This window comes from Myotis daubentonii, chromosome 11 (assembly GCF_963259705.1).
Source record: "Myotis daubentonii chromosome 11, mMyoDau2.1, whole genome shotgun sequence".
Taxonomy (NCBI): domain Eukaryota; kingdom Metazoa; phylum Chordata; class Mammalia; order Chiroptera; family Vespertilionidae; genus Myotis; species Myotis daubentonii.
Window position 1 is genome coordinate 76111725 of NC_081850.1, and position 24452 is coordinate 76136176.

The window sequence follows — 24452 nt, forward strand, 5'->3', positions numbered from 1 at the left end:
ACACACACACAGACACACACACACAGACACACACACACACATTTTATTTTTATTTTTATTTTTTTTAATATATTTTATTGATTTTTTACAGAGAGGAAGGGAGAGAGATAGAGAGTTAGAAACATCGATGAGAGAGAAACATCGATCAGCTGCCTCCTGCACACCCCCTACTGGGGATGTGCCCGCAACCCAGGTACATGCCCTTGACCGGAATCGAACCCGGGACCCCCCAGTCCGCAGGCCGACGCTCCATCCACTGAGCCAAACCGGTTTCGGCAACACACACACACACACACACATTTTAAATGGACATATTTAAACTGTCTTGCATCCCTCCGAACAGTACTTTCTAATTCATTGGTGTGTGTGTGTGTGTGTGTGTGTGTGTGTGTGTGTGTGTGTGTTCTGCATATACAGGGTCAAATGGGTCTTCTTGACCAGTATGTGTATTTTTTTAATCTGCTTATGTTGGAAATCATCTCTCAAAGGTCCCATAAATCTCCCAGAATAAATTGCATTACAGCAATGAAACCTTCTCCAGTTCCCTGAGGCAGAGTTGGCTGTCCGGCCCCTGACCTCCCCCAGCACCCCATCCGTGCTTCTGTTGTGGCATCTAACCAGGTTGTGCGGTGATTTATCTGTTTATGTCTCTCACTCCCACTGGTCTGCGTGCTGCTCCAGGCCAGGGATCGTGTTGCATTTGTCTTTATAAGCCCAGCAATTAGCACAGGCTCCGAAAAAGAGGTTCTTGATCAGGTTTGCAGGACAGACAAATGTTTAAACAGGGCTTCTGAGTGTGTAAAGGCAGCATTAACATGGCTTCACTATACTAACTACAAACAAGCAGAGCATTTTCTATTAATGATATTGTTACATATGTTGTTTAACATTTATGGAGCACTTCCTAAGCCCAGGCACTGTTCTAGGCTCATTACATGCTCTATTTCATCGCATCCTCTCCACGAGCCTAGAAGTGGCTGCACTCACTGTCCCCATTTTGAAGATAAGGAAACTCACATTTAGAAAGGAAAAATTAAGGGGTTTGCCCAAGATTACACAGCTAATAAGTATGGAACTGAGGTTTGAACCTGATCCGTTGAATACCAAAGCCCATAGTCGTAACCACTCATTTCAAAGAAAGGAGATGGGTGGTGGGGGGTGGATCTGAAATATTATTTTAAAGACATACTTTACATACACTTTTGGAGAATTTATTCTGGGTTAAAGTTCTGTTTCTGTGATTTCTATACCTGCGGTCATGTGCACAGTGCATGATGAACAGACCACGGGGAGGCCCAGCCCTGCCTTGGAATGGAAACCGACACCAACCCAAAGCCACAGAGCAGTTCCATAGAGAGGAAAAGAGCCTTTGTTTTTGAAAAATTATGCATTTGTATTAGTTTAGGAAATATTCTCATTTAATTGCCTATAATTTAATTGCCTAATATTAAACTAGTAATACTTTCATTTAGAATAGTTAATGAATAACATTTTGTGCTTCCTGTTTCTTATGTTTTCTTTTAAGTTAATTTGTTAAATCATACAAATAGATATTATTGCTTGGATGTTACTTTCTCCCAGAAACAAACCCTCTAATACATTGAACACTGTTCCAGTTTTGGCTGGTATGTTGGAGTACAGCGTTCCCACTGGGTCAGCGGATTTAACTCCCTGCAGGAGTTTCAGCCTGAGGACTGACTTGGCCCTGGCCACCCAGAGCTGCATCCGTGTTCAGCATGTCGCAGTCCTGCTCCGTAGAACTTCCCTGTGGAGCCGTGTGATCTGTCCCCTGTGGTCGCCTCATGTGGTCACTTGAAATGTGACTAGTGCCACTGAGAAACTGGATATTTTTCACTTTATTTTAATTAATTTAAAATCAAATGTAAATGGTGCCAATGGCGATAGTGCTGGATAGTGTGCGAATGCTGAAGGGACGCCTCCGGTGCCTTGCAGATACCGGCCACATCATTTGATTTGTCTTCCTTTTTCTCTTGGTGCATGACCATTTCCGATATAAGACAAAATTAAGTAAAATAAAATGAAAATCGTGTCTTTTCTTAGCATTGCTGACGTTAAATACATGCTAATACCCCTGAACTTCTGCATCAAAACGAATACAAGAGAATTCTGCTCCTTGCCCAGCCTGGCTGGCTCAGCGGTTGAGCGTCGACCAGGAGGTCACAGTTCGATTCCCGGTCAGGGCACATGCCCGGGTTGCAGGCTCCATCCCCAGTGTGAGGCGTGCATGAGGCAGCTGATCAAGGATTCTTTCTCATCATCAATGTTTCTCTCTCTCTCTCTCCCTCTCCCTTCCTCTCTGAATCAATAAAAATATGTTTTTTTAAAAAAGAGAATTGCCCTTCCTCCTTCTCTCTCTGCTTGCTTGTGAGTGAACTTCACAAGCTTCAGGGACGGCCCTGCCTCCTCAGGAAACCTCTGAGCCAGGGCGGCTCTGTGGGTAGTGCCCTGACACCGTGATCGGTTCTGCAAACAGTTGTTGGTACACTCGGGTTTCTTTCTCGTCTTAAAATAACTTTCATTGTGTATATTTTTCTAGAAAATTTCCATTTCATTGCAGTTTTGGGTAATATTTGCATAGTTTCATGTGACATTCTCTCATCATTTAAAAATCTCTCTCTTCTTAGTGGTTGTGTCTTCTTTATTATCATTCTGTGTGTGAGTTTGTTCTTTGTTTTGAAAATCAGACTTGCCAGTGATCTCTTGCATGTGTTTATCAATTCCACTCTTTCTAAAGCTGTCGTTTCTTGATTCCTCCCCTGCTCTCCTGGGTTGATTCCATTGTTCTCTTTTGTATCTTCTAGAGCTTAATGAGTAGTTCATTGTTTTTGTTCTTTCTGGTTTAATAATAAAAGCATTTAAGACTATAAATTTTCCTGTAAATATAGCATCCGTTGCATTATCTGTTTTAATATTACTATTCTCATGGTTGGTTTCTGAATAGTGTCCAATTTTAGTTTTCCTGTTTGACCCAAGAATTTTTTCAGATGTATATTTTTTAATTCCCAATTTTATTAATCTTTGATAACCTCTCATTCAGTGGCAACATGCTAAAAAATGATTAGTTCCATTTCTGTTTTAATAGAATTTATTCATGTTTGCTTTCTATCCAATACTTCATGATTTTTAAGAGTTTAGTCAGTGTTCTTAAAAGGTATGTATCCTCTGTTTGTACTTGATAAATTAAGTTTTTGTCTATTAATTATGCTTATTAATTTTACTCTTCTATAAATTCTTACTAGTGTTTGCTTTGACCTATCAGGAAGAAACATACAGAAATTTCCTATTATAACTTTATACACTCTATTTATAATAGCTGTTGTTTTATAGTAAGTCTGTAATTATTATGCTTTGCGAGTAGATGGATTTACTTGTCCATGTACTGTAACTTTTTTAAATTTGGTATTTTTTAAGTTCTACCATCTGACTTTATTATTCCCTCATCATTTTCTTTTCTTTTTTCCACCTCACCATAAATATTTTTTCCTTTCCTTCCTCTTTCACGATTGTTTCATTGATTTTAATCTGTCTCTTGCTGGTAGTTGGATTTCAGTTACGTCCTAATCTTTGAGTCTTATTTCCCCTCTAACGGGGTGTAGCCCATGCATGTTTATTGACATGTCTGTGCTGCTCTCTCTGTTGACCTCCAGGGAGGGTCCCGGTTCCCCTTTGTCATCCTCCTTCGCCCTCTCCCTCCCTCCTCCCCTCAGGAATGCAGATCCGATTGAGCAGATTAAAGCGCATCCTACTGAACTGGGTGGGCAGAGCTGCATCCGCGAAGGGCAGAGCACGTGAGGGAATGTCCTTAGTGGACGCTTCTCCCAGAAGAGTAACCGCCGGAGGTGCGCTGTGCGGGGGGCCGATAGCTGCCGGCTCTGCTGGCTTCAGACCGGGAGGGTCTCAGACTGCCTTGCTCTCAGTTTGTTTCTAAACCTTTCGGGCCAGTTTACAAACAGATGTTCTTGTCCTTTTTTTAATATATATTTTTATTGGTTCTAGAGAGGAAGGGAGAGGGAGAGATAGAAACATCAATGATGAGAGAGAATCAGTGATTGGATTGAGCCCAGGCATGTGCCCTGACTGGGAATCCAACTGTGACCTCCGGGCTCACAGGTTGACTCTCAACCACTGAGCCACACCGGCCGGACCAAACTGATATTCTGATTGACTCTTTTGGGGGCATTTTTTCTGAGTATCTAATTTTTGTTCACTATGAAATGTGGTCTGCATTTCAAAATTCAGAAACTATGCTTTGCATCTTGAAAGCTGATCACAGAGTGTTCCATATCATAGATCCACTGTCCTCCCAAAGCGTTACAGTGATTAGCCACTGCCTGAAATTTCCTTGTGCTTTTGCAGTAAATTTGTTTCAAGGAACATCTGCCCTGATACCTCAGCTGTTTCCACATTTTAAATTGTGGGCTTGTCATAGGTTTAGTGATTTTTGTTTCTTTGTTCTTCCTTGTAGGGTGGATAAGTTGCCTTAGAACAGCAGATTGCGGCTAAGAGCAAGTTTATTCACTGTCCCATCCAGCCCCACATTCTAAGTCAGTGGCTGGCTCTGCCCCACACATGTGGGCTCTCAGTCAACCCACTGTCCTCACTGTGGACATCAAGGCCTCTTGGTCACCGAGGCCCTGGCCAGTGGAGCGGGCGGGAGGTGTGGGAGAGGCGGCCCTCTCCAGGGGCCTGGGCCCGCATGCCACTGGACCTCTGGCACACCTGCAGGTGGAAAGAATTAAGCCCAAGGGCCACCTGGAGGGAAACGTGGTCCAGCCACGTGACTGGCTGCTGTTCCATTACTGTGGGACGTGGCGGGCATGGATTTTGGTGGCAGTCAGAACTCTGTACCACATGGAAGGAGTTGGGGGAGAAGGTTCTAGGTCCTGGGCACTGCCTGGTGAGATGGGCTCTCAGAGGCACTGCTCCATTGCTCACCAGATCTCCTTCCAGCGAAGGGAAGCGTTTACAGGGTGTACAGGTTTAAGTGGTCGGGTCAGGTTTATGAGAATCATAGAAGGAAAACTGCAGATAGAAACGGCGTCTCTGCTGTGTTGACAGGATTTTCCCCTGTTGTTGTTGTTCATCTCCTCGCTCACTGGAGTGCCATCTCCTCTCACATCGGCGGGTGTACCAGCCCTCGCCAGGCACCAGCATGGCACCCTCCCCCTATGAAGCCAGCAGCCAGAGCCGGCTGAGAGCTGGGGCTGCCACTCTGCATGCCAGCCTGGATCCCTCTACCAGGGCAACTGGAGGGGCTTCCCACCGCTGCCCTGACACCCCCCACACACCCAGGCCACAGGCTCTGCCAGCATGAGCTCAGGGCGGCTGCCTTCCCCTGGCACACCCTGATTTGGATTCCTTGGCCCCGCCTTCCCTGGTTTCTTGTGTGAGTAATGTTTCCAGGGCTGGCATAGATCTTACCCCAGTTTTACTTTCCTTTGTCCTTTCAGTAGGAATTTGGCCTTTCTCGATTTCCATATTCCTCGTTTGATAAATATTTCGTGAACATCTATACCATGTGCTTAGCTTGGTGGGTGCAGTGGTGAGAAGAAAACTAGTCCCCGCCTCTGTGGAGCTTCTCAGGGGGCAGAGGGAGTGGTGAGGAGAGACGGCATGAAGGGAGCTCCACAAAAAAATGGGAGCACAGTTCCGAGTTGCAGACTGACAGGGCTCGTTTCCCAGGCACCGACCGGGGTCAGGGAAGTCCCCTGCAGCGGGACTGCGGTGAGATTGAATGAGGAGGAGGCGTTCATGAGGGGAGGTTGGGGGAGGGGGCGTCCCAGGTGAGGGGGTGATGCGTGCCCATCCTCAGGTGGACAGAGTGGGGTGCTGGGATAGGCAGGACTGTGGGGCGATCCGGTTTGCAGTTTGCTGAAATCACCGGGCTGCCGTGTGAGGAGTGGGTGGGAGAAAAGCGATGGTGGGTGGCTGTGTGGACGGGTTAGGAGGCGGTTGCCGTCGTCCGGGTGAGAGGTGGCTGGGGTTGGATGAAGGTGGCTGGGGGAGATGGTAGAGGTGACAGAGTTAAGCAGGTCAGCTTGAGGTCTGAGTTCAGTGCCTGTGGGTTTTATAATCAGAAGTTCAGAGGGAGCTAAGTACCTTCTAACCATCCAATCGTTAAACAAGTCCTTCCTTTCTTCTTCTTGAACCTTTTAAACAAGATGAGCAGTAAGCTTCTCATTCTCATCTCAACAAAGGACAGGGCATTATTGCTGGCCCAGCAGTGTCCACACATTGAGTTTACGTCTCATGTGAATGAATGAGTGAATCACTGCAGGGCTCTCAGCTCCTCTTCCAAGCCTTTGAGTCCTGGGTGGGGCTGGCTGCGTGAAGACTACATCTGCCAACCTCCAGTCTCCCAGAGTCCGATGTCAGACATTACTAATTGATGGCAGCTCTTGCTCTCCAGATGCGTCCTCAGACTGCTGCCCCCAAAGCCCCTGAGGCAGCCAATGCCAATGACACTGGACTTGGAACCTACTTGCTAGTCCCTCCATTTTAATAGTGAGTGGAAGCTCACAAGCAAAGAAGTTAACACTGGGTCCTCTGTGCTTCCCCTGGGAGAATGGCAGTCACCCCAGGAGCCCTCGGCTCATCTGGCTCTGGTGCTTTAGAATCGGCCTCTGCAGGTTAGGAAACTCGGGGTCCCAGGCCACTGTTGGGTTCCATAATGTGCTGTGAGACGCAGAACTTCCTGAAAGCTGTGAAGCTCACTGTGGTTCATCACAGTGAAGGGACCCAGGTTAGAATCAGCCAAGGAACTGACACAGGGATGGAGGCAGGAGAGCTAGTCCAGGTGCAGGTTCCACCTGCCTGCTCCGAGGGTCACGGACAGCGTTAACTCCTCCTGGTAACGACACACGGAGTGTTGCCAACCAGGGGAGCTCACCTGAGTCTTGGTGTCCAGAGGTAGACCTGATACCACGCGCCCCAAAGCCCCCGTTATAAAGGATGTCACTGTCCATGTGACTCCGAGCGGTGAACAGACACTCGGGGCATCTCCAGGCTTAGAGGTCACCTCCCAGGAGCCGAGGGCACAGGCGACCTCTCCTTGGCGAGGTCAAATTCTCTACTGCACAGCCTCTTGCCTACCTTCAGAGCACCAACAGCGTGAGGATCCGATCCAGGAGTAGTGAAGCACACACACAAATCTTTTTATTTGCTTTTAAAAAATACTTTGCAAGATAAAGGTTAGGCATAAAAACTGGACTTTGCCCTGCTGGCGTGGCTCAGTCCAGTGGTTGAGGGTCACCTATGAACCAGGAGGTTACAGTTTGATTCCCGGTCAGGGCACATGCCCTGGTTGTGGGCTCAATCCCTAGTGGGGGGCGTGAGGAGGCAGCCGATCAATGATACCTCTCATCATTGATGTTTCTAGCTCACTCTCCCACTTCTCTCTCCCTTCCTCTCTGAAATCAATATATATATATATATAAATTTATTTTTTTTTAAGATTCTCTTTCCAGGGAGCATTGCCTTCATGCTTTTCCATCTTGGAATACGGTCATATTTAGAATCGATGTTGTTGTCTCCACTCCTGCGGGTGAGGTGTCTCTCCCTCACTTCAGCTCCTGAAGGCTGGGGGCTGGCTGTCCGAGGACCTGGCCGAGGGAGCTTCAGACAGACCGCTAGCTGCTAGGCAGGCCCTGCTCGCGTGGGATTTGGCTCACTCATAGGATGGATACAGACAGAGGGACGGATACAGCCTGAGGGACGGATACAGACAGAGGGACGGATACAGACAGAGGGACGTTGTCGTGCTGAGCAGCTACCTAACCGAGCGCTCTCTTGTCCCAGCTTATTTCCAGCGATGCCGATGGAGCCATCCAGAGGGCCGGACGGTTCCGAGTGGAGAACGGCTCTTCGGACGAGGTAGGAAGCTCCCGGGCCCGGCACTGTCACCAAGCGCAGGGCTATGTGAGCGCGCCGGGCCGGCTGGGCCCTCGCTACCCAGAAGTCTTGCCCGAGTGGAGCCGGGAGGGCACACAGCTCCTCAGTGTTTCCTGAAGCAGAGCTGAGGGGGAGAGGCCGGTACTCTGCGTGTGGAAGGTGCTCTGACAGGGTGACGCAGACCCTTTAACAGATCTGTACGGGAGCCAGGGGATAGGAGATGGGACCAAGGCCCATGGGACCACAGCCCTTTGTGCATGGCTCCGCAGTCCCAGGCCGGCCTCTGGTCCTGCCTGTGAGCAACACGGTCCTGGAGAGAGAGGCCAGAAATCACTGTGGTTGCGAAATGCCCTCTCTATTCAGTGAGGACACAGGAAAGGAGGCATTGCTGCCCCCACTCCTGGGCCAGGCCCTCACGCTGGGCTCTCAGTTGCTTTTCTTTCTCCTTTCAAACTTCCGCTGTCCGCTCTACCCCTGGGGGTCTCCCCTAGAACTGCAGAGGCCATGTAAGTGCCCCCGTTTTTTCTTTGCTGCCTCCTGGAGAGGTTGCCCGTCACCGTGCTTAGCAGACCCCAGCTTCGGGGCCACCTGGCCTGCCTGAGGCTCCCCGCCTCCTGGGCTCAGGGCCCTGCGCAGGTAACCCGCCTTTCCGAGCCTCGGCTTCATCATCTGCAGTGGAAACTGTCTGGGACGATGGAGAGGATTCCAAGAGCTGAGCAGGGGGAGCTGTGAGCACGGTGCCTGGCACAGAACGTGCACGCAGCACGTGACGGTTGTCACGGTAACAGTGGTGGTGATCATGGTGCTGGTGCCTGAGAGCCAGCCTCGCCCTCCTGGGCACCCTGCGTCCAGTCCCTGGTGAAGGGCTATGGAGTCGCTCAAGGCCACAGTGTCTGGATGCTGTGGCCCATCTTCACCTTGGCCTTCACAGAGCACACCGAGGTACCCGGGCGCCCACCTCACCTTGTCCTGCGAGGCCAGGGGGGCGGCCCCGTCTCGGGCTGGGCCTCTGAAGAGGTGTCCACATGCTTCTTGTCCAGAGGGCGTCCGCTGACCCACACAGAAGAAGGGGCCCCGGGGGAATGTGCTCCCGAGGCTTGAGCACAGCCCTCCCCAAGGGCCTGGCCACTGAGACAGCCCAGGGCGTCCCGGCCGCTCAGTCAGGAGCAGAAGCGTGAACCCTCCGTTTCTCGTGCTCAGGGTGCCAGCACCCGCCACGCTGAGCTTCTTTCTGCTTAGAGCACCAGAGACCGCGAGGTTGCTCCCCTCGGGAAGTCCTGCTGCCAGAACTGGGCAAAACGTCAGCCCCGCCCAAAATGAACGAACTGCCCTGGGCTTTCCCCAGCCACACAGCTCGGCGGCCAGCACCTGCGCCCAGAGGAAAGCCACGCCTCCCAGGAAAGAGACACAGAGCCTCCATGTGCGCCTAGCATCACCCCTCACTTGGATCATCACACAGTCCTCGCCCGGGGGGGTCCCCTGGTCCTGCCACATGCTGGCGGCCATGTCCTGGGACCCCATGGGGGGTGAGAAATCGCCTGTGGAGCGTGCTGGGCAGCAGCGGCCTGAGCCAGCCTGCCCGGCCCCCGTGGCTCCACACTCACCAGCGGCGCGGCGTGGGCAGCTCCCTTACGTCTTTGGAACCGTTTGCTAGAAGGATCGATTTCACAAATCACTGTGGTCTGTTGTATCCCAAACACAGGCCGTCTCCGATGGCCTCTGTGGGAAGATGATAGCCAGGCTCGAATGTGGTCTCCGATTTTGTTTCTGCCGAAGACACTGAGCATGAGCGCTCCGTGCAGCACGTTGCTGTGGTTTGTATCGATGGTCTCGGGTAAAGCGTCTGGCCGGTGTTGCCGCCCAGCCTGGCAGGAGACCTGAGGATCCGAGACTCGGGGAAGACAAACAAAACAGGCAGGGCTGCGGCCCGAGTCAGAGGAGCAGGCAGGGCCTCGGAGCGCCATGCTGCTGCCTAAAAATGTCCAAACCCACGAACAAAGAAATGGCAAAACCACTGCACCATGGGGCTGTTTCCCTTTTATTATTGAACTAGAGGCCCGATGCATGAAATTCGTGCAAGGGGCTCCACCCTCACAGCCGCGGTGGCTTGCCTCAGCCCGAGGCAACTGCAGCCCCAGCTTCATTCCGAAGGTCCGATCTAATTAGCATATTGCGCTTTTATTATTATAGATGTTAAGGATGCTCAATACAGATGGATACTGTGTCAGATATATGATTTGCAGACGTTTTCTCTCATTTTGTAGGATGTCTCTTCACTTTCTTGATTGTGTCTTTTGAAACACACATGTTTTTAAATGTGATGGTGTCTCCTCCATCTATTTTTCTGTTGCCTGTGTGTCTCATGTCATATCTCAGAAACCATTGCCTAACCCAAGGTTGCTTGGTTGTTTTTTATAGTTTCTGTGGACATTACCTTAAAATGTTAAATTTGCCTTTTATTTTTCACCATTGTCAGCGTCATGGCTTCGCCGCCCGTGGCTGGAGCTCCAGTGCGTGACTTTGTGGTGCCCGTGGTGCTGCGTTTCTCGTGTGCCGTTCGTGGTTCGGGTGTCGGAGAGCTCCTGGTGCATGCGGGGGAAGCACCCACGGGAGTTCGTGTCAGGATTGGAGGGAGGGTTCGCACTCACTTTCTCCAGACACCTTTAAATCCCAGCTTGAAACTGTTTTTAACCACGCCGTGATGGAGGAGGAGCTGTAAACTTACATGAAGGCCGGCTCCCTGTCTCCCTTCCCCGGACACTCCCCGCCCAGCAGCCCAGCGCCGCGGCAGCTCCCGGGTTCTTTGGGTACAATGGTCTCTTCTGGGTCCCCTCCCCTTCAGCGTGTAGCCCTTCGGGTCCCAGCGTGAGTGGAGTGGGGTGTCTCCTGTCAGCCTGACCCGCGTCAGTGGGTCCTGGGGATTTGATTCTTTTTGCCTTCTTGCCCCCGGGAGTCACCGGCAGCCAGACTTAGTTTTGCCAGGATTGACGACTGTTCTCAGGCTAAGAAGCTTCCATGCTCCACTACCTCTCCAGGTTCCCACTGCCTTTCAACTTGGGTTGGTAATGTCATACTCTCACCGAAGCAGACCAGTGCTTGTAAGATGATTTTAGTATTTTCTAGTACTTTTAGTTCCTTCAGTGGGAGGGTTGGTTGAATAACCTGGCCCACCAGTACCAAACCTAAGTTGTAGCAGGAGCACTTTTTACATAATATGTCGTCATTCACCCAGCCCACATTCCAAGGGTCAACTCTCAGTGCCAGGCAGTGATGCAGGGTGGGTAAGACGGTGGTGCAGGGTGGGTAAGACGGTGGTGCAGGGTGGGTAAGACGGTGGTGCAGGGTGGGTAAGACGGTGGTGCAGGGTAGATAAGACGGTGGTGCAGGGTGGATATGATGGTGGTGCAGGGTGGGTAAGACGGTGGTGCAGGGTGGGTAAGACGGTGGTGCAGGGTGGGTAAGACGGTGGTGCAGGGTGGATATGATGGTGGTGCAGGGTGGATATGATGGTGGTGCAGGGTGGGTAAGACTGCTGTGGCGCCTGCCCTCAGGCTCACGGGTGTACAGGATGATTACAACTCTTGGTGACGACTATAGAGAAAACAAGCCGGGCCATGGCGCAGAGTGAGGAAGAGCTGCTTAGGGTGGTCAGAAAGGCCTCCTTGGAGACAGCACGTGAGGCCGAGGCCCTGAGCGGCACTTCTCCGACTGTTTGCGGTGAAGGACCCACGTTTTAATTTCCAGTCTGTTGCAGACCTACATTCTGCGGTGGTCCTACTATGCTTGACCAGTATGCCCCGCCCGCCTCATGCACTTACCACCGAGTTCAGTCACACCCAGATGGTCTGGACTCCATTTAAGGGGTCACGGCCATGTCAGGTTGCTGTAGTTTCCTACATGCTTGCTTCCCGTTCCTGCACACTTGGTCATGCACTGGTAGCAGCTTGCAGGCCAGCACCGTGGACCATACCTACTGCCTCAGGGTTCATCTGGGCCAGCCCCCGCCCACGGCATGAGTCCCAGCAGCTCTACCAGCAGCCAGCTCCCTGGCCCTGCTGAAGGTCTCCAGTAAAGAGAAGTTTCTACCTCCTTCATAGGTGTTTTCCTTCCTGACACCAACCAGTTCTGATACCTGCTGAGTGTCCCACAATTCAATTCACTTCCGACACAAACCACTCAGAGTTAGTGTCAGACTCCACAGCTCAAGGACTCAGCCCACTGGGCAGCCTTCACGTCAGATGCCAATTGTGAGGATCAGGTCCTAGGTCACAGTCAGGGGTGCCCTCAGGCTCACTCATTTGCTAAAATGACTCAGAACTCGGGAAAGCACATTACTTACTATTATCCTTTTATTGTAAAGGATACAGTTCAGGAGCAGCCAAGGGGCACAGAGCTTCCATGGACCTTGGTGTGTGCACCAGCTGGGAGCTGCTGAACCCCGGATGCAGGGCTTTGTGGCGGCTCCATCACACAGGCGCCTCTGATTAAACCATTGGCCATTGGCGATTGGATCGCTCAGCGCCTCATCCAGAGACTTCAGGCTGGGTCCGCAAGGTTTTTGTTTTTTTGGTTTTTTAATATTTTTATTGATTTCAGAGAGGAAGGGAGAGGGAGAGATGGAAACATCAATGATGAGAGAGACTCGTTGATTGGCTGCTTCCTACATTCCCCACACTGGGGATCACGAGCCTGCAACCTGGGCATGTGCCCTGACCTGGAACTGAACTGTGACCTCCTGGTTTATAGGTTGATGCTCAACCACTGAGCCAGGCCAGCCGGGCTGGATCTGAGCGTTTCAAGCTTCCAAATCAAGGCTTGGTCTTCCCAGCGACCAGCCCCGTCCTGACGCTCTCCAGGGCCACCAGAGTGGCCTCCTTAGAGCCAGAGTCGCTCCTATCACCCTTATCACTCAGGAAGCTCCCAGGCTTGTAGGCGCGCCGTGCCAGGACCAGGGACAAATCCCCCAAAAGCAATTAATACAGCAACTCATCTCCTCTCTCCGCATCTCTGGCTGCTAGAAAGTTTGTTTTAAGTGAATTCATTTGTCTGTGTCTTGCATTCCGAGTTTCCGTTTGCGTTCTCTGTAGCCGTAGTATAAGGCTGAGCCCTCGTCACCCGGATCTGATCGTCACCAGGACCGTCACCGTGCTGCCTCCGGGCATTCCAGGTCACCTGCTCCTTTCCTCCCGAGACCTGGCCTCCGCTCCCCTCATCACCACCCTCCTTGTGCTCCCTGGGCACGTGTGAGGTCTTAACGAGCCTTTTAAATTGAAGTGCTCAGATCTGAACTCTGGGCCCCCATCCCCTAGGCACCAGTGGAGCAGGCCGGTCCGCTGCCTTGCCTGATGACTCCTGGGGAACCACAGCGCCCTCCCCCACCCGAGCTGTTAATGGCTGTGAGGTGACATCATGTGTAGCGGGGACAATTTTGGAGTCAAACGAACCTGGTTCAGACCTCAGCTCTATCACCTGCCAGTTTATGAGGACGCCTGTGAGCCTCACTTCCTGTGGGTGGAGTGGGGACACACGCCTGCCCCCTAGCAGCCACCCGCCCCACCCTGTGCGTTGCATCTGCAGTTTGTATTTGCACCTCCGTGGGGGGGTTTGCCTTGTCCACTGAGTGGAATCTCCTCAGTGTGTCTGTAATTGCTACTTGTCAGGAGTTTCCTGACATCTTGATTCTGTCACCTGCCTGTTAGCTCACCCCCCACCCCCCAAGTGTTGGTTACCCTGTGCTTCCCCTGCCATCTGTGAGCTCCTCTGGTTATTAATTGAAATGAGTGTGACCCTGGGTGGCGCCCTGGGGGCCTCCCTGACAGCTCCTTCTATATCAATTAGGATCTGGCAGGGCAGGGGCGGACTTGCAGCTCCTTACAGATCTGTCCTCCTGGCACGGGAGGAGTCTCCACAGACTGCTGGGGGATATGTGCATGCGTACAGTCTGTTGGGAGGGCCATTAGCAGTCATTAAAGATGCACACAGCATTTAGCCACAGCTCTATTGTTAGGATGTGTGTGCTAGCATTATTTAAAACAGAAAAAAAAAAAAAAAAACCCACACCTGGGAGCTACCTCCATTTCCATCAGTAGAGGAGTGATTGTGGAAATTATGATCCATTTGAACAATGCACTGCTTCCCAGCTGTTGGAAAGGCGAGGTGGAGATAGATGTGACACCACAGAGAAATGTCTCACATACAGTGTTAGACAGAAAAGCGAGTCCCAGAATGATTCGTACGATACCTCCCCATTTCCTTAAAACAACAAAGAAAGATAAATATGCTTGTCAGTATGCAAGAAAGTTCCAGAAGGGCACCCACGGGTTTGATAGCCATTTCCCGTGGAGAATGAAAACGGGAGGTCGGGAAGGAGTTGGGGGGCCTTAACTTCCCACTTTAGGCCCTTTTCTGCTCTTTACATGTTTTATACATCGATACTCAACGGAAGTGTTGGGTTTTTCAAAAGAATCTGCATAGTTGTTAAAAAGGACAGGGTAGATCCATATATACTGACATGGCAATGTTTCTAAGGTATTTTCTTTAGTAAAAAAAGCATGTTTTAGTATAATATCTATGATACTGTCTCACTCATGAAAACAAATGGCATGTGTAGATATGTACATGTATATATGTATGTATGCATGTATGTATACAGGTGTGTGTGTGAATGTGGATGTTATGTATGTATTTATGTATAAAGTAAGCACATCTTTGTAAACTCACAGAGAAATCTGGGACTGTCTGCACAATCTGGTAGCGTGGGCATATGGGGAAAGGAAGTGGACTGGGGCATGGGGGGAATAGAAAAGGATTTTAATTTTTGTGTGATTTCACTTTTTTTAAGTAGCTAATATTTATATTTGCAATTCGGAAAATTTTAGTCTTTTTTGTTAAATCCATCTTCTTTACTGCCAGTGTCCTCTCAGCAATGTAACCTGGAAGCGGAAGTAAAGGCGGTTTAAATGGCCACTCATTCATCGAACTCACTGTAGAGGAGACTGAAAGTCCACAGGCATTCACTGAGCCTCGATCAGATTGTGGTGTGAGCGGGCGGATTCCCTGCTTAAAGTTACAGGCCAGCGTGAGGGGCCGTGCAGACTCCACGAGGGTGTACTGTATGGATTTCGACTGAGTTCAGAATGTCTTGGCCAGACGCAGTCTTCCTTCTCCACGTCCCACAGTGCCGGTGGGGTAAAAGAGACAGTGAGGCAGTGGGGGCGCTGTGGGCTCTGGATCCTGACGCCCACATGTGCGGGTGCTTAGTCTCAGGGCTCCCTCGGCACATGGGTGAGCCCAGGCCTGTCTGCAGCACAGATTTCAGCGTCATGACTTCATAATCCCTCGTAGGAAAAGATGATCTAAAAGGGCATGAGCACAGCCGGCGTGGCTCAGAGGCTGAGCATCGACCTCTGAACCAGGAGGTCACGGTTTGATTCCCAGTCAGGCACATGCCCGGGTTGTGGGCTTGATCCCCAGTGTGGGGTGTGCAGGAGGCAGCTGATCAGTGATTCTCTCTCATCATTGATGTTTTTCTCTCTCTCTCCCTTCCTCTCTGAAATCAACAGTATATCTTTTAAATAAAATAAAATAAAATAAAATAAAATAAAAGGGCCTGAAATAAGTGTGGGTGTTTGTAGTGTTAAACTTCAATTGCCTAGAAAACGTGCTCATCAGAATATTTCCCCTGCTTTCCTTGTTGGTGTCAAATAAAGAGCGTGTTCCCGTGCCTCTGTGGCCTGGAAGTGCTGTAGACAAACCTTCTGTGCTGCCAAACCCCCTGCCAAACAGGACAGACTCAGAACACTGGGGGTTTATTGAAAAATTAAACCACAGCCCTAGCTGGTTTGGCTCAGTGGATAGAGCGCCGGCCTGAGGACTGAAGGGTCCCAGGTTCTATTCCAGTCAAGGGCACATGCCCAAGTTGTGGGCTTGATCCCCAGTAGGGGGTGTGCAGGAGGCAGCCGATCAGTGATTCTCTCTCATCATTGGTGTTTCTATCTCTCTCTCCCTTCCTCTCTGAAATCAATAAAAATATATTTTAAAAAAAAGAAAAGAAAAATTAAAACCACAATTAGGTACTGCTGCCCCCACTCTGGAACTGCTGAAACACGGGTGGAATTTGGGGAGCTGGTGAAAGGGTGTGGGCAGCTTGTTTACGTCACTAACAGTGCCAGCTGTGCGTCCCCATTGGAGCATCTGCATCCCGTGTCTCAGGATTGCACCCAACAGAAATGAGTGCTCCTGTTTCCAAAAGACAGAGGCAAGAATTGTCAAGAGTGGCTTTATCCGTAATAACCTCACACTGGAAACAGCCCCTGTGGCCACCCATTGAAGAGTGAACCTATGAACTGTGGTGTCCGTTCTGTGGACTGCGACGTGGCTATGGGAGGAGCGACCTCCTGCTACACCAGTAACACGGTGCAGGTCACAGACATGATGTGGAAGACAAAAATCTGGGCTCAGTGAAAACACACAATATGACTTCATTCTATGAAGTTCAAAGCCGGTCGGATGAATCCATGGCGATAGGAGTCATGTTGGAGTGTGGTTGGGTATCGACAGGGGAAATGAATGGAGGAGCCTTCTGGGGAACCAAAAATGTTTCCTATCTTGGTCCAGGTAGTGGTGCTAAAGGTGTATACATATTTTTTAAAGTATTTAACTTTGTGGGGAACAGAGCTTTGCCATCCCCAAAAGGCATATTATTGATTATTTTCAAGAAAATAAAAGACTCAAGAAGGGCTTCTTACTTCCCCGTCACCTGCCTCAAGGAATTCAGTTAGAAGTGCCCTCCAGGGAGGGAGAGCACCTTCACACCAGGTGAACTAGGTGTGGCCAACAGGGAGGAGCCTGGAAAGCTGTTAGATAGACAGGGAGGAGCCTGGAGAGCTGTTTGATAGCTTGCCTCCTGTGTCCCATTGTTTCTGGGCGACCCAGCAAGAATCTGTTCACCAAATGTACTTTCTCATCTACCCGTGAATTGCCTTCATTCCCTTTGAAGTCTGGGTCACTACCCCCTTCTCCTTGGCTCAGGCTGGGAGACACCAGTCCCGGGCCCCAGTCTTACAGAGCCCCAGTATGCACGCGTGAAATCTGGTTCTTTCCTCCTGTTAGTCTGTCTCATGCTAATTGGATTATTAGACCAACCAGAAGAACTCAGAAGAGTTGAAGGAAAATTACTTTTCCTCCCCTAGAATATGCACTTAAGATCTGTGCCTTTTGCTGTCCATTTCTACTCCATGTCAACAGAAATTCGAACTCATTTTCAGAGTCATTCTTCTGGGAAGAGGGTCTGTTTTGCTTGGTTCCCAAATCTTTTGCCAGCTCCTGCGTATATTCTTGTCTTTGCACCTCATCATGTGTCTTTCAACAAGGGGTGGGAAGTGTCTTGCTCTGCGAGGCTCACAACTTTCTTGGTGTTGGGCTTTTTCCCACATTAGCTAAGTATTCAGTGAAGATGACAGATAAATAGGTAACTTTTTCATCATTAAAAAGAACCCATAATTGGATGGAGTCATGGGCACAGCACTGGCCAGAGTGCCACCTGTCACTCCCAGCAGCTATGCCGCACTCTCGCCCTGGCCACTCTGTTCTGCAGTTGGGAGTTCACTCCTCGGGTGGGGGAGGCTGCAGACGGTCTAGAGCAGCCGTGGGCAAACTACAGCCCGCGGGCCGGATCCGGCCCCTTTGAAATGAATAAAACTAAAAAAAAAAAAGACCGTACCCTTTTATGTAATGTTGTTTACTTTGAATTTATATTAGTTCACACAAACACTCCATCCATGCTTTTGTTCCGTTCCTCCGGTCCAGTTTAAGAACCCATTGTGGCCCTCGAGTCAAAAAGTTTGCCCACCCCTGGTCTAGAGGGTCTGGGTCATTTTCTGTGCCTTTGGCCCCCCTTGGCAGCCTGTGAAGCCTGTAGACCCCTTCTCAGAATAATGCTTTCAAATGCACAAAACAAAATGCCTAGGCCAGTGGTCGGCAAACTGCAGCTCGCAAGACACATGCGGCTCTTTGGCCCCTTGAGTGTGGCTCTTCCACAAAATACTGACTTCTGCGCATGTGCCACAAAGTTTCAATCGCACTGTATGTGCACGCCCGCACCTGATATTTTGTGGAAGAGCCACACTAAGGGGCCAAAGAGCCGCATGTGGCTCTCGAGCCACGGTTTGCCCACCACTGTCCTAGGATAACAGAGGCAAACAGTTGTATTGTAAGAGTTATCACCCGGCCAGCGTGTCTCAGTGGTTGAGTGTTGACCTGTAAACCAGGAGGTCATAGTTTTGTTTTGTTTTTTGTTTGTTTGTTTGTTTGTTTGTTTAAAATATATTTTATTGATTTTTTACAGAGAGGAAGGGAGAGGGATAGAGAGTCAGAAACATCAATGAGAGAGAAACATCGATCAGCTGCCTCCTGCACATCCCCCAATGGGGAAGTGCCCGCAACCCAGGTACATGCCCTTGACCGGAATCGAACCTGGGACCCCTCAGTCCGCAGGCCGACGCTCCATCCGCTGAGCCAAACCGGTTTCGGCAAGAGGTCATAGTTTGATTCCTGGTCAGGGCACATGCCTGGCTTGTGGGCTTGATCCCCAGTGTGCAGGAGGCAGCTGATCAATGAGTCTCTCTCATCATTGATGTTTCTATCTCTCTTCCTCTCCCTTCCTCTCTGAAATCAATAAAAAAAAATTTTTTTAAAGAAGTAATTCGCCCTAGCCGGTTTGGCTCAGTGGATAGAGCGTTAGCCTGGACCGAAGGTTCCTGGGTTCGATTCCAGTCAAGGGCACGTGCCTCAGTTGCAGGCTCCTCCCTGGCCTGGGCCCTCGTCAGGGCTCATGCAAGAGGCAATCAATTGATGTGTTTCTCTCACTTTGATATTTCTCTCTGTCTCTCCCTCTCTCTTCCACTCTTTCTAAAAATGATGAGAAAATATCCTTGGGTGAAGATTAAAAAAAGAAGAAGTAATTCATTTAAAGAAAAATAGTTATCAAAATGACTTTTTAAAACCCATTATATAAAACTGTAATATACATGTTTTTTTAATGAATACTTTAAATAACAAATCCAGCAGCAGGTCTCTTAACTCTTTTAATTTTGAACTGTGAAGAGTGTGAACAATATTTCAAGATACCTGCAGTCTCTATGATGAGTTCTGAAAATAACTGTGACTTTTGTGTGTGTGACATGGTATCGGGGCTGTTTATTCTACTGTAATTTTTGCATATATTCATAACTGATGAAATACTAAGTTTTAGTGAGAAGTTAGGGAAAATGAAGAATTTATTGCCCCTAGTTCATGTCCTCCCTGGATTCTTTCAGAGTTCCGTGTTCATCAGAATTACCTGGGATGCTGGTTAAAATGCAGGTTCCAGGGCCCTGACCACAGAAATCCTGAGGATGGTGCTAGTGGGCCCAAGGGTGCACAGTTACGAGAGCACTGAGCTCACAGGGTGAGCTTGGATCTGGCTGCCACTGAGAGACCTCTCTGGGCCTGCAGCACTGGGCGCTCGAGGGGCTTTGATGTCCGGGTGGCTTCCAGGTTCTGCAGGCGCCTCCCAGGGCCCAGGGCCTGGGGAACCATGACACCCCACCCCTGTGGGCGGCTGGCTGGCAGACCCCAGGGTTATGCGTCGTGGGTGCTGCCTGGTGACGTGGTGGTAAGAACTGTGCACCAGGAGTACTGTGGTGGTTAGTGGTTATAAAATGAGTGGCTGTTGATAATGAATCATCCAGAAACTCTACAGGGAATAAAATCCAATTATACGGCCTCCTAGTCACACGAAAGGTCAAGGCTAAGAGGCACCATCTCCAACAGGTGGTCAGCGTTAGCCTCGCCCCTAAGGAACCGATGGGTCTCTGGAAATGCGACGAGCTGAGGAGGACGGCGGCACCTGTGTGGTGTTCTGACCAGGTGTGCATAACCTGAACCCAGTCACGGCCAGCAGACAAGCCCACAATGAGGGCCGCTTTCTATTTTAAAAGGGGCGGCCGGGGGTGGGAGTGGGGAATGCTCATTCTCCACAAGTGTCAGTGTAATAGAAGACAAACAGAGTCTGCAGGAACGTTCCAGATTAAGGGAATCTAAAGAGACATGGCACTAAATGATCCCCTTAAATGACACTGTTGAGTCAGTTGACAAAACTGGAATACAGACGGTAGGTTAAAATATTGAGGTTGAATTTACAAAAGTTGATAAAGCTAACTGTGCTGATGTAAGAAAACATCCCTCTTCTTGGGAAATGCACACTGAAGCCTCTAGGAATATGGGGCTGTTCTTTAGGCAACTTAGTCTTAAGTGACTGAGGAAATTGTGTGCGTGCGTGCGTGTGTGTGTGTGTGTGTGTGTGTGTGTGGAGAGAGAGGGAGGGGAGGGGAACAAATGAATCCGTGGATACAGTGTTAACAGCAGGTGAGCCTGGTCAAGGGCACACACATGCTCCCGCGCTCTTCCTAGTCTCAAGGCTTTTATATGTGCACATCAGTCGCTGAATTTTTGAAATTCAAGAAAATTCAATAAAAAGCACAATCAGCCGAAACCGGTTTGGCTCAGTGGATGAAGCGTCGGCTTGTGGACTGAAGGGTCCCAGGTTCGATTCCGGTCAAGGGCATGTGCCTGGGTTGTGGGCACATCCCCAGTGGGAGATGTGCAGGAGGCAGCTGATCAATGTTTCTCTCTCATCGATGTTCTCTCTATCTCTCTCTCTTCCTCTCTGTAAAAAATCAATAAAATATATTTTTTTAAAAAAGCACAATCATACTAAGATATGTTAACGTACTTTTTTACTCCTTGATAGATTAAAAAGGCAGAACGTTAAAGACGCAGAAGATGATGAAAGGTTAAGACTTTTAGTTTCCACTTCACTGCATTCTCTCTGCCCCGGAGCCCAGCGGACGCTCCCCCAGCTCGGGGGGTGCCGGCCGGTGCCTGGACGTAGAGCTCGCTCACTGAGGGTCTGCATCCAGAGCCACGGGAGAGACGGGCATCCCCGTCCACTGTCCACAGTAAGACTCGCCTGAAAGCACAACAGAAACCATACAGGGGAGACGCCCGCGGCTCCGGCTCCTAATGAGCAGGACACTTAACGCATTCTAAGCCCGGCAGCATCAGGAGAGGCCTGCACCCGGGCCGAGGGGGTGCATTCCAGAAATCTAACGGCCACTCGGCACCGCAGAGCTGTAGTGTAATTCATTACATCCCTGAGATTTCCCTCATTTAGCCTGTTCTCTCCATAGTTACCCAGAAAGCTTCCAGTAAAATTCAATAGTCCTTCCTAAGAAGAGCCTCTTTGTAAACTTGGATTTGAAGGAAACTTCAACATGAGAAAGCAACTGACCACAAACACCTAGGAAATAACTAGAGACATGCCCGAACCGGAAAAATCTGTGCCTGCCCTGGCCAGTGTGGCTCAGCTGACTGGGTGTCATCCGTGCACTGAAAGGTTGTGGGTTCAATCCCCAGTAGAGGGTATACAGGAGGCAGCCAATGAATGTCTCTCTCTCTCTCTCTCTATCTCTCTCTCTCAAAATCAATTTTAAAAAGGAAAAGCATGTTCCTGAATTCTGTCTATACGCATGGTACAATGTAGACACCAAAGGAGTTTGAAACTATGTTCATTATGATTCCATTGGAGCAAAATGACCTATGTTTGCACGTGTAGGAAAAACATTACAGGAAATCATACCAAATCGTTAATAATGATTGTCTTTGGACAGAGGATCCCGGTTATTCATTATGATTGTCTGTATTTTCCACATTAACTGAGTAATTTTTATGATAAATTTTTAAAATTCTACAAAGAATATGAACTCAAGATGCTGGAGAGAGAGCTTCCAGGTGAAATGTGCCTTCCAGGCTGACAACAGAAGGGCGTGCCTCTAGGGGGCACCAGCGCCCAAATATTTCGGAAGCTTCGGACCAGAAAGGAGTGAACTTTAAACCCCAGTTATACTTAGGTTAGAAATAGCTGAGCCCACTGGGTCGCTTGGTCCCTTTTCCCCAGGCCCAGAAGGCTCCTGTGAGGCCATTTAGACCAGGCCTTTGCTAATGACAGCGTGTGCACAGCCCAGTCTGTATGCTTCTTGTTGTTAGTCCTCACCCGAGGATATTTCCCCATCAATTTTTAGAGAGAGTGGAAGGGGGAGAGATACATCGATTGGTTGCCTCCTGCACATGCCACAACCAGGGCCGGGGATTGAGCCTGCTAATGAGGTGCATGCCCTTGACCGGAATCTCACCCTTCAGTCCATAGCCCGGCGCTCTATCTGCTGAACCAAACTGGCTAGGGCTGTTTATATGCTTTTAACAATGGCTTTTCTGGTTCTTTGGCCTCTGGCTCATTGTCAGCTTCTTGTTTACTTTCTAATGAATGAGCCTCGTCATGGCACAACGTTGTTCCGTTACAGAACGCCACTGCTCTGCCAGGGGCCTGGCGAAGAACAGCCGTGCACTTGGAGAACCCGGAATACCACACCAGGTGGTACTTCAAGTATTTTTTAGGACAAGGTAAGTGTGCCGTGATGGTGGCTGGGAGGGAAGGCTATTCAACATGAAAATCAGTGTCGGCGTGATTTGCACGTACCCTGTCCATGTGACGCTAACCAGTGTAAGGACACTCATTTTTTTGAGGGGGGGGCAGTTGTTTTTGCCCCTGGGGAATAAAGGGGATTAGATCATCTTCTATGTTTCAAGTCATAGAAGAATTTGCAGGGTGGAAAGCAACTTTAGATTTAACGAGGCAAGTGCCCTGAGTGTAGTGGGTTTTGAACAGTGTAAGGCAGTGGGAAGAGAAATGGCTCCCTGAGCTCCAGGGCCAATGTGGAGGCCCCTGCCTTCATGGGTTTGAATCCGGCCCCACCGTTACTCACCATAGGACCTTACACCTGCTACTCTCTGCTTCTCTGAGACTGTTTCCTTATCTGTGAAGTGGGGGTGTTACTGGTTCACACCTGGCAGGTTTGGACGGAGGTTTCAAAGAGATACACAGGGAAAACCCCAGGCCTGATGCCTGGCGCGTGGCGGGAGCTCCGCCATTAGGGTGACACACGCGTACGACGAAGGGCTCTGGTGAACACACGGAGAGGTGGCAGGCAGGAGCGTGGCTCACGGCAGAAGAAATGGAAGAACAGTCGCTGCTGTGGGATTGGAAATGAGTTAGACACATTTCTTATCAGACTAATACATTAGTTTGTAGAAGATGTGAGGCTTGAACTAGAAAATGAGAGTGGCCAGACCCAAAAGGTATCTTTTTAAACAATCCAGTCCTGCACTGTGCTAAGAAGCTCCCTTACTTGGCAAGGCATACTTCGTTATAAAGAAAGAAATCAGTGGGAAGTTGTCAGCCTCCCAAATGCTTGCAAACCATAGTCCTGGAGCAGTGATGACGGAGGGAGATGTGTGCATGCCTCGGCTTCCTCAATGGCTGAAACAGTGAGGGGTCTGATAAGAACCCAGAGGGAGGCCAGGCTCTAAGCGGGGGTGGTCACAGGCTCTGTGACGGCACCAGGCTGGGCTTCCTCGGGGTCACAGAATGGCTGCAGCGATTCCAGGCCTCACCTCGAGACACCACCATCCAGAGTTCACCCGGAAGGCCGTCTCCAAGAGTGAGGAAGCCTTTCCAGAAACCTCTTGATACGTTTATCCTCCTGTCTCATTGGCCAGAATGAGGTCATACGCTCACCCCAGAACCAGCCCCTGGCTAGGGGAATGGGAGTGCGTGATTCTAGAGCAGCGGTTCTCAACCTGTGGGTCGAGATCCCTTTGGGGGTCGAACGACCCTTTCACAGAGGTCGCCTAAGACCATCAGAAAACACATATGTAATTACATATTGTTTTTGTGATTAATCACTATGTTTTATGTTCAATTTGTAACAATGAAATTGGGGGTCACCACAACATGAGGAACTGTATTAAAGGGTCGCGGCGTTAGGAAGGTTGAACCACTGTTCTAGAGGGTGATTGGGTTCTGTCTCAAGCTGGGTTTGGGATTGCTGCTCCCCGACCCTGTGCCAAGGGCTGGATACCACCTGACGTGCCCCCACACTGGGGACTGGAGGAGCCATTAGGCTGTCCCTGTCCTAAGCCCATCTCTTCCCCAGTCCATCAGAACTACATCGGAAACGATGCTGAGAAGAGCCCCTTCTTCTTGTCCGTGACCCTTTCTGACCAGAACAATCAGCGAGTCCCTCAATATCGTGCAATTCTCTGGAGGAAAACGGTAAGTAACCAGTTTGGGCCTGGAGTTTCCTCCCACTTAACCTGTGTGCTCTGCTGCTTCTGTTTACATAAGTGTCCACATCACGTGTCAGAAATGTCTTTTTTTAGGCAGGTTAAGGTAACAGCCTGACGTAAAGGCATTTGTGTAGAGAAGCCGAGGTCGGCCCGAGGCGGGGTGTATGGACAGAGAGGCTCTGGCCCCTGGGGTTCTTCGTGAACTGCCCACAGGGAGGGGAGCCCAGGCCTCGTGGGATTGGCCATTTGTGTTTTTCTTCACCACAAACGATGTGGGTCCTTCGTTCATTCCCTTTCACGCTCCCAACATCTACTGG

The 24452-nt window shown here is 49.9% G+C and overlaps 1 protein-coding gene across 3 annotated transcripts in view; it reads left to right on the plus strand.

Annotated features, from left to right (window-relative positions):
- GARNL3 (GTPase activating Rap/RanGAP domain like 3) overlaps window positions 1-24452 on the plus strand; it is a 98256-nt gene that overhangs the window by 37934 nt on the left and 35870 nt on the right. For all 3 annotated transcript variants that reach the window (XM_059658089.1, XM_059658087.1, XM_059658088.1), the window contains 3 exons: window positions 7819-7893; window positions 22311-22410; window positions 24003-24121. In XM_059658089.1, the coding sequence (XP_059514072.1) occupies window positions 7819-7893; window positions 22311-22410; window positions 24003-24121 (294 nt within the window). The remainder of the gene's footprint in view (window positions 1-7818; window positions 7894-22310; window positions 22411-24002; window positions 24122-24452) is intronic.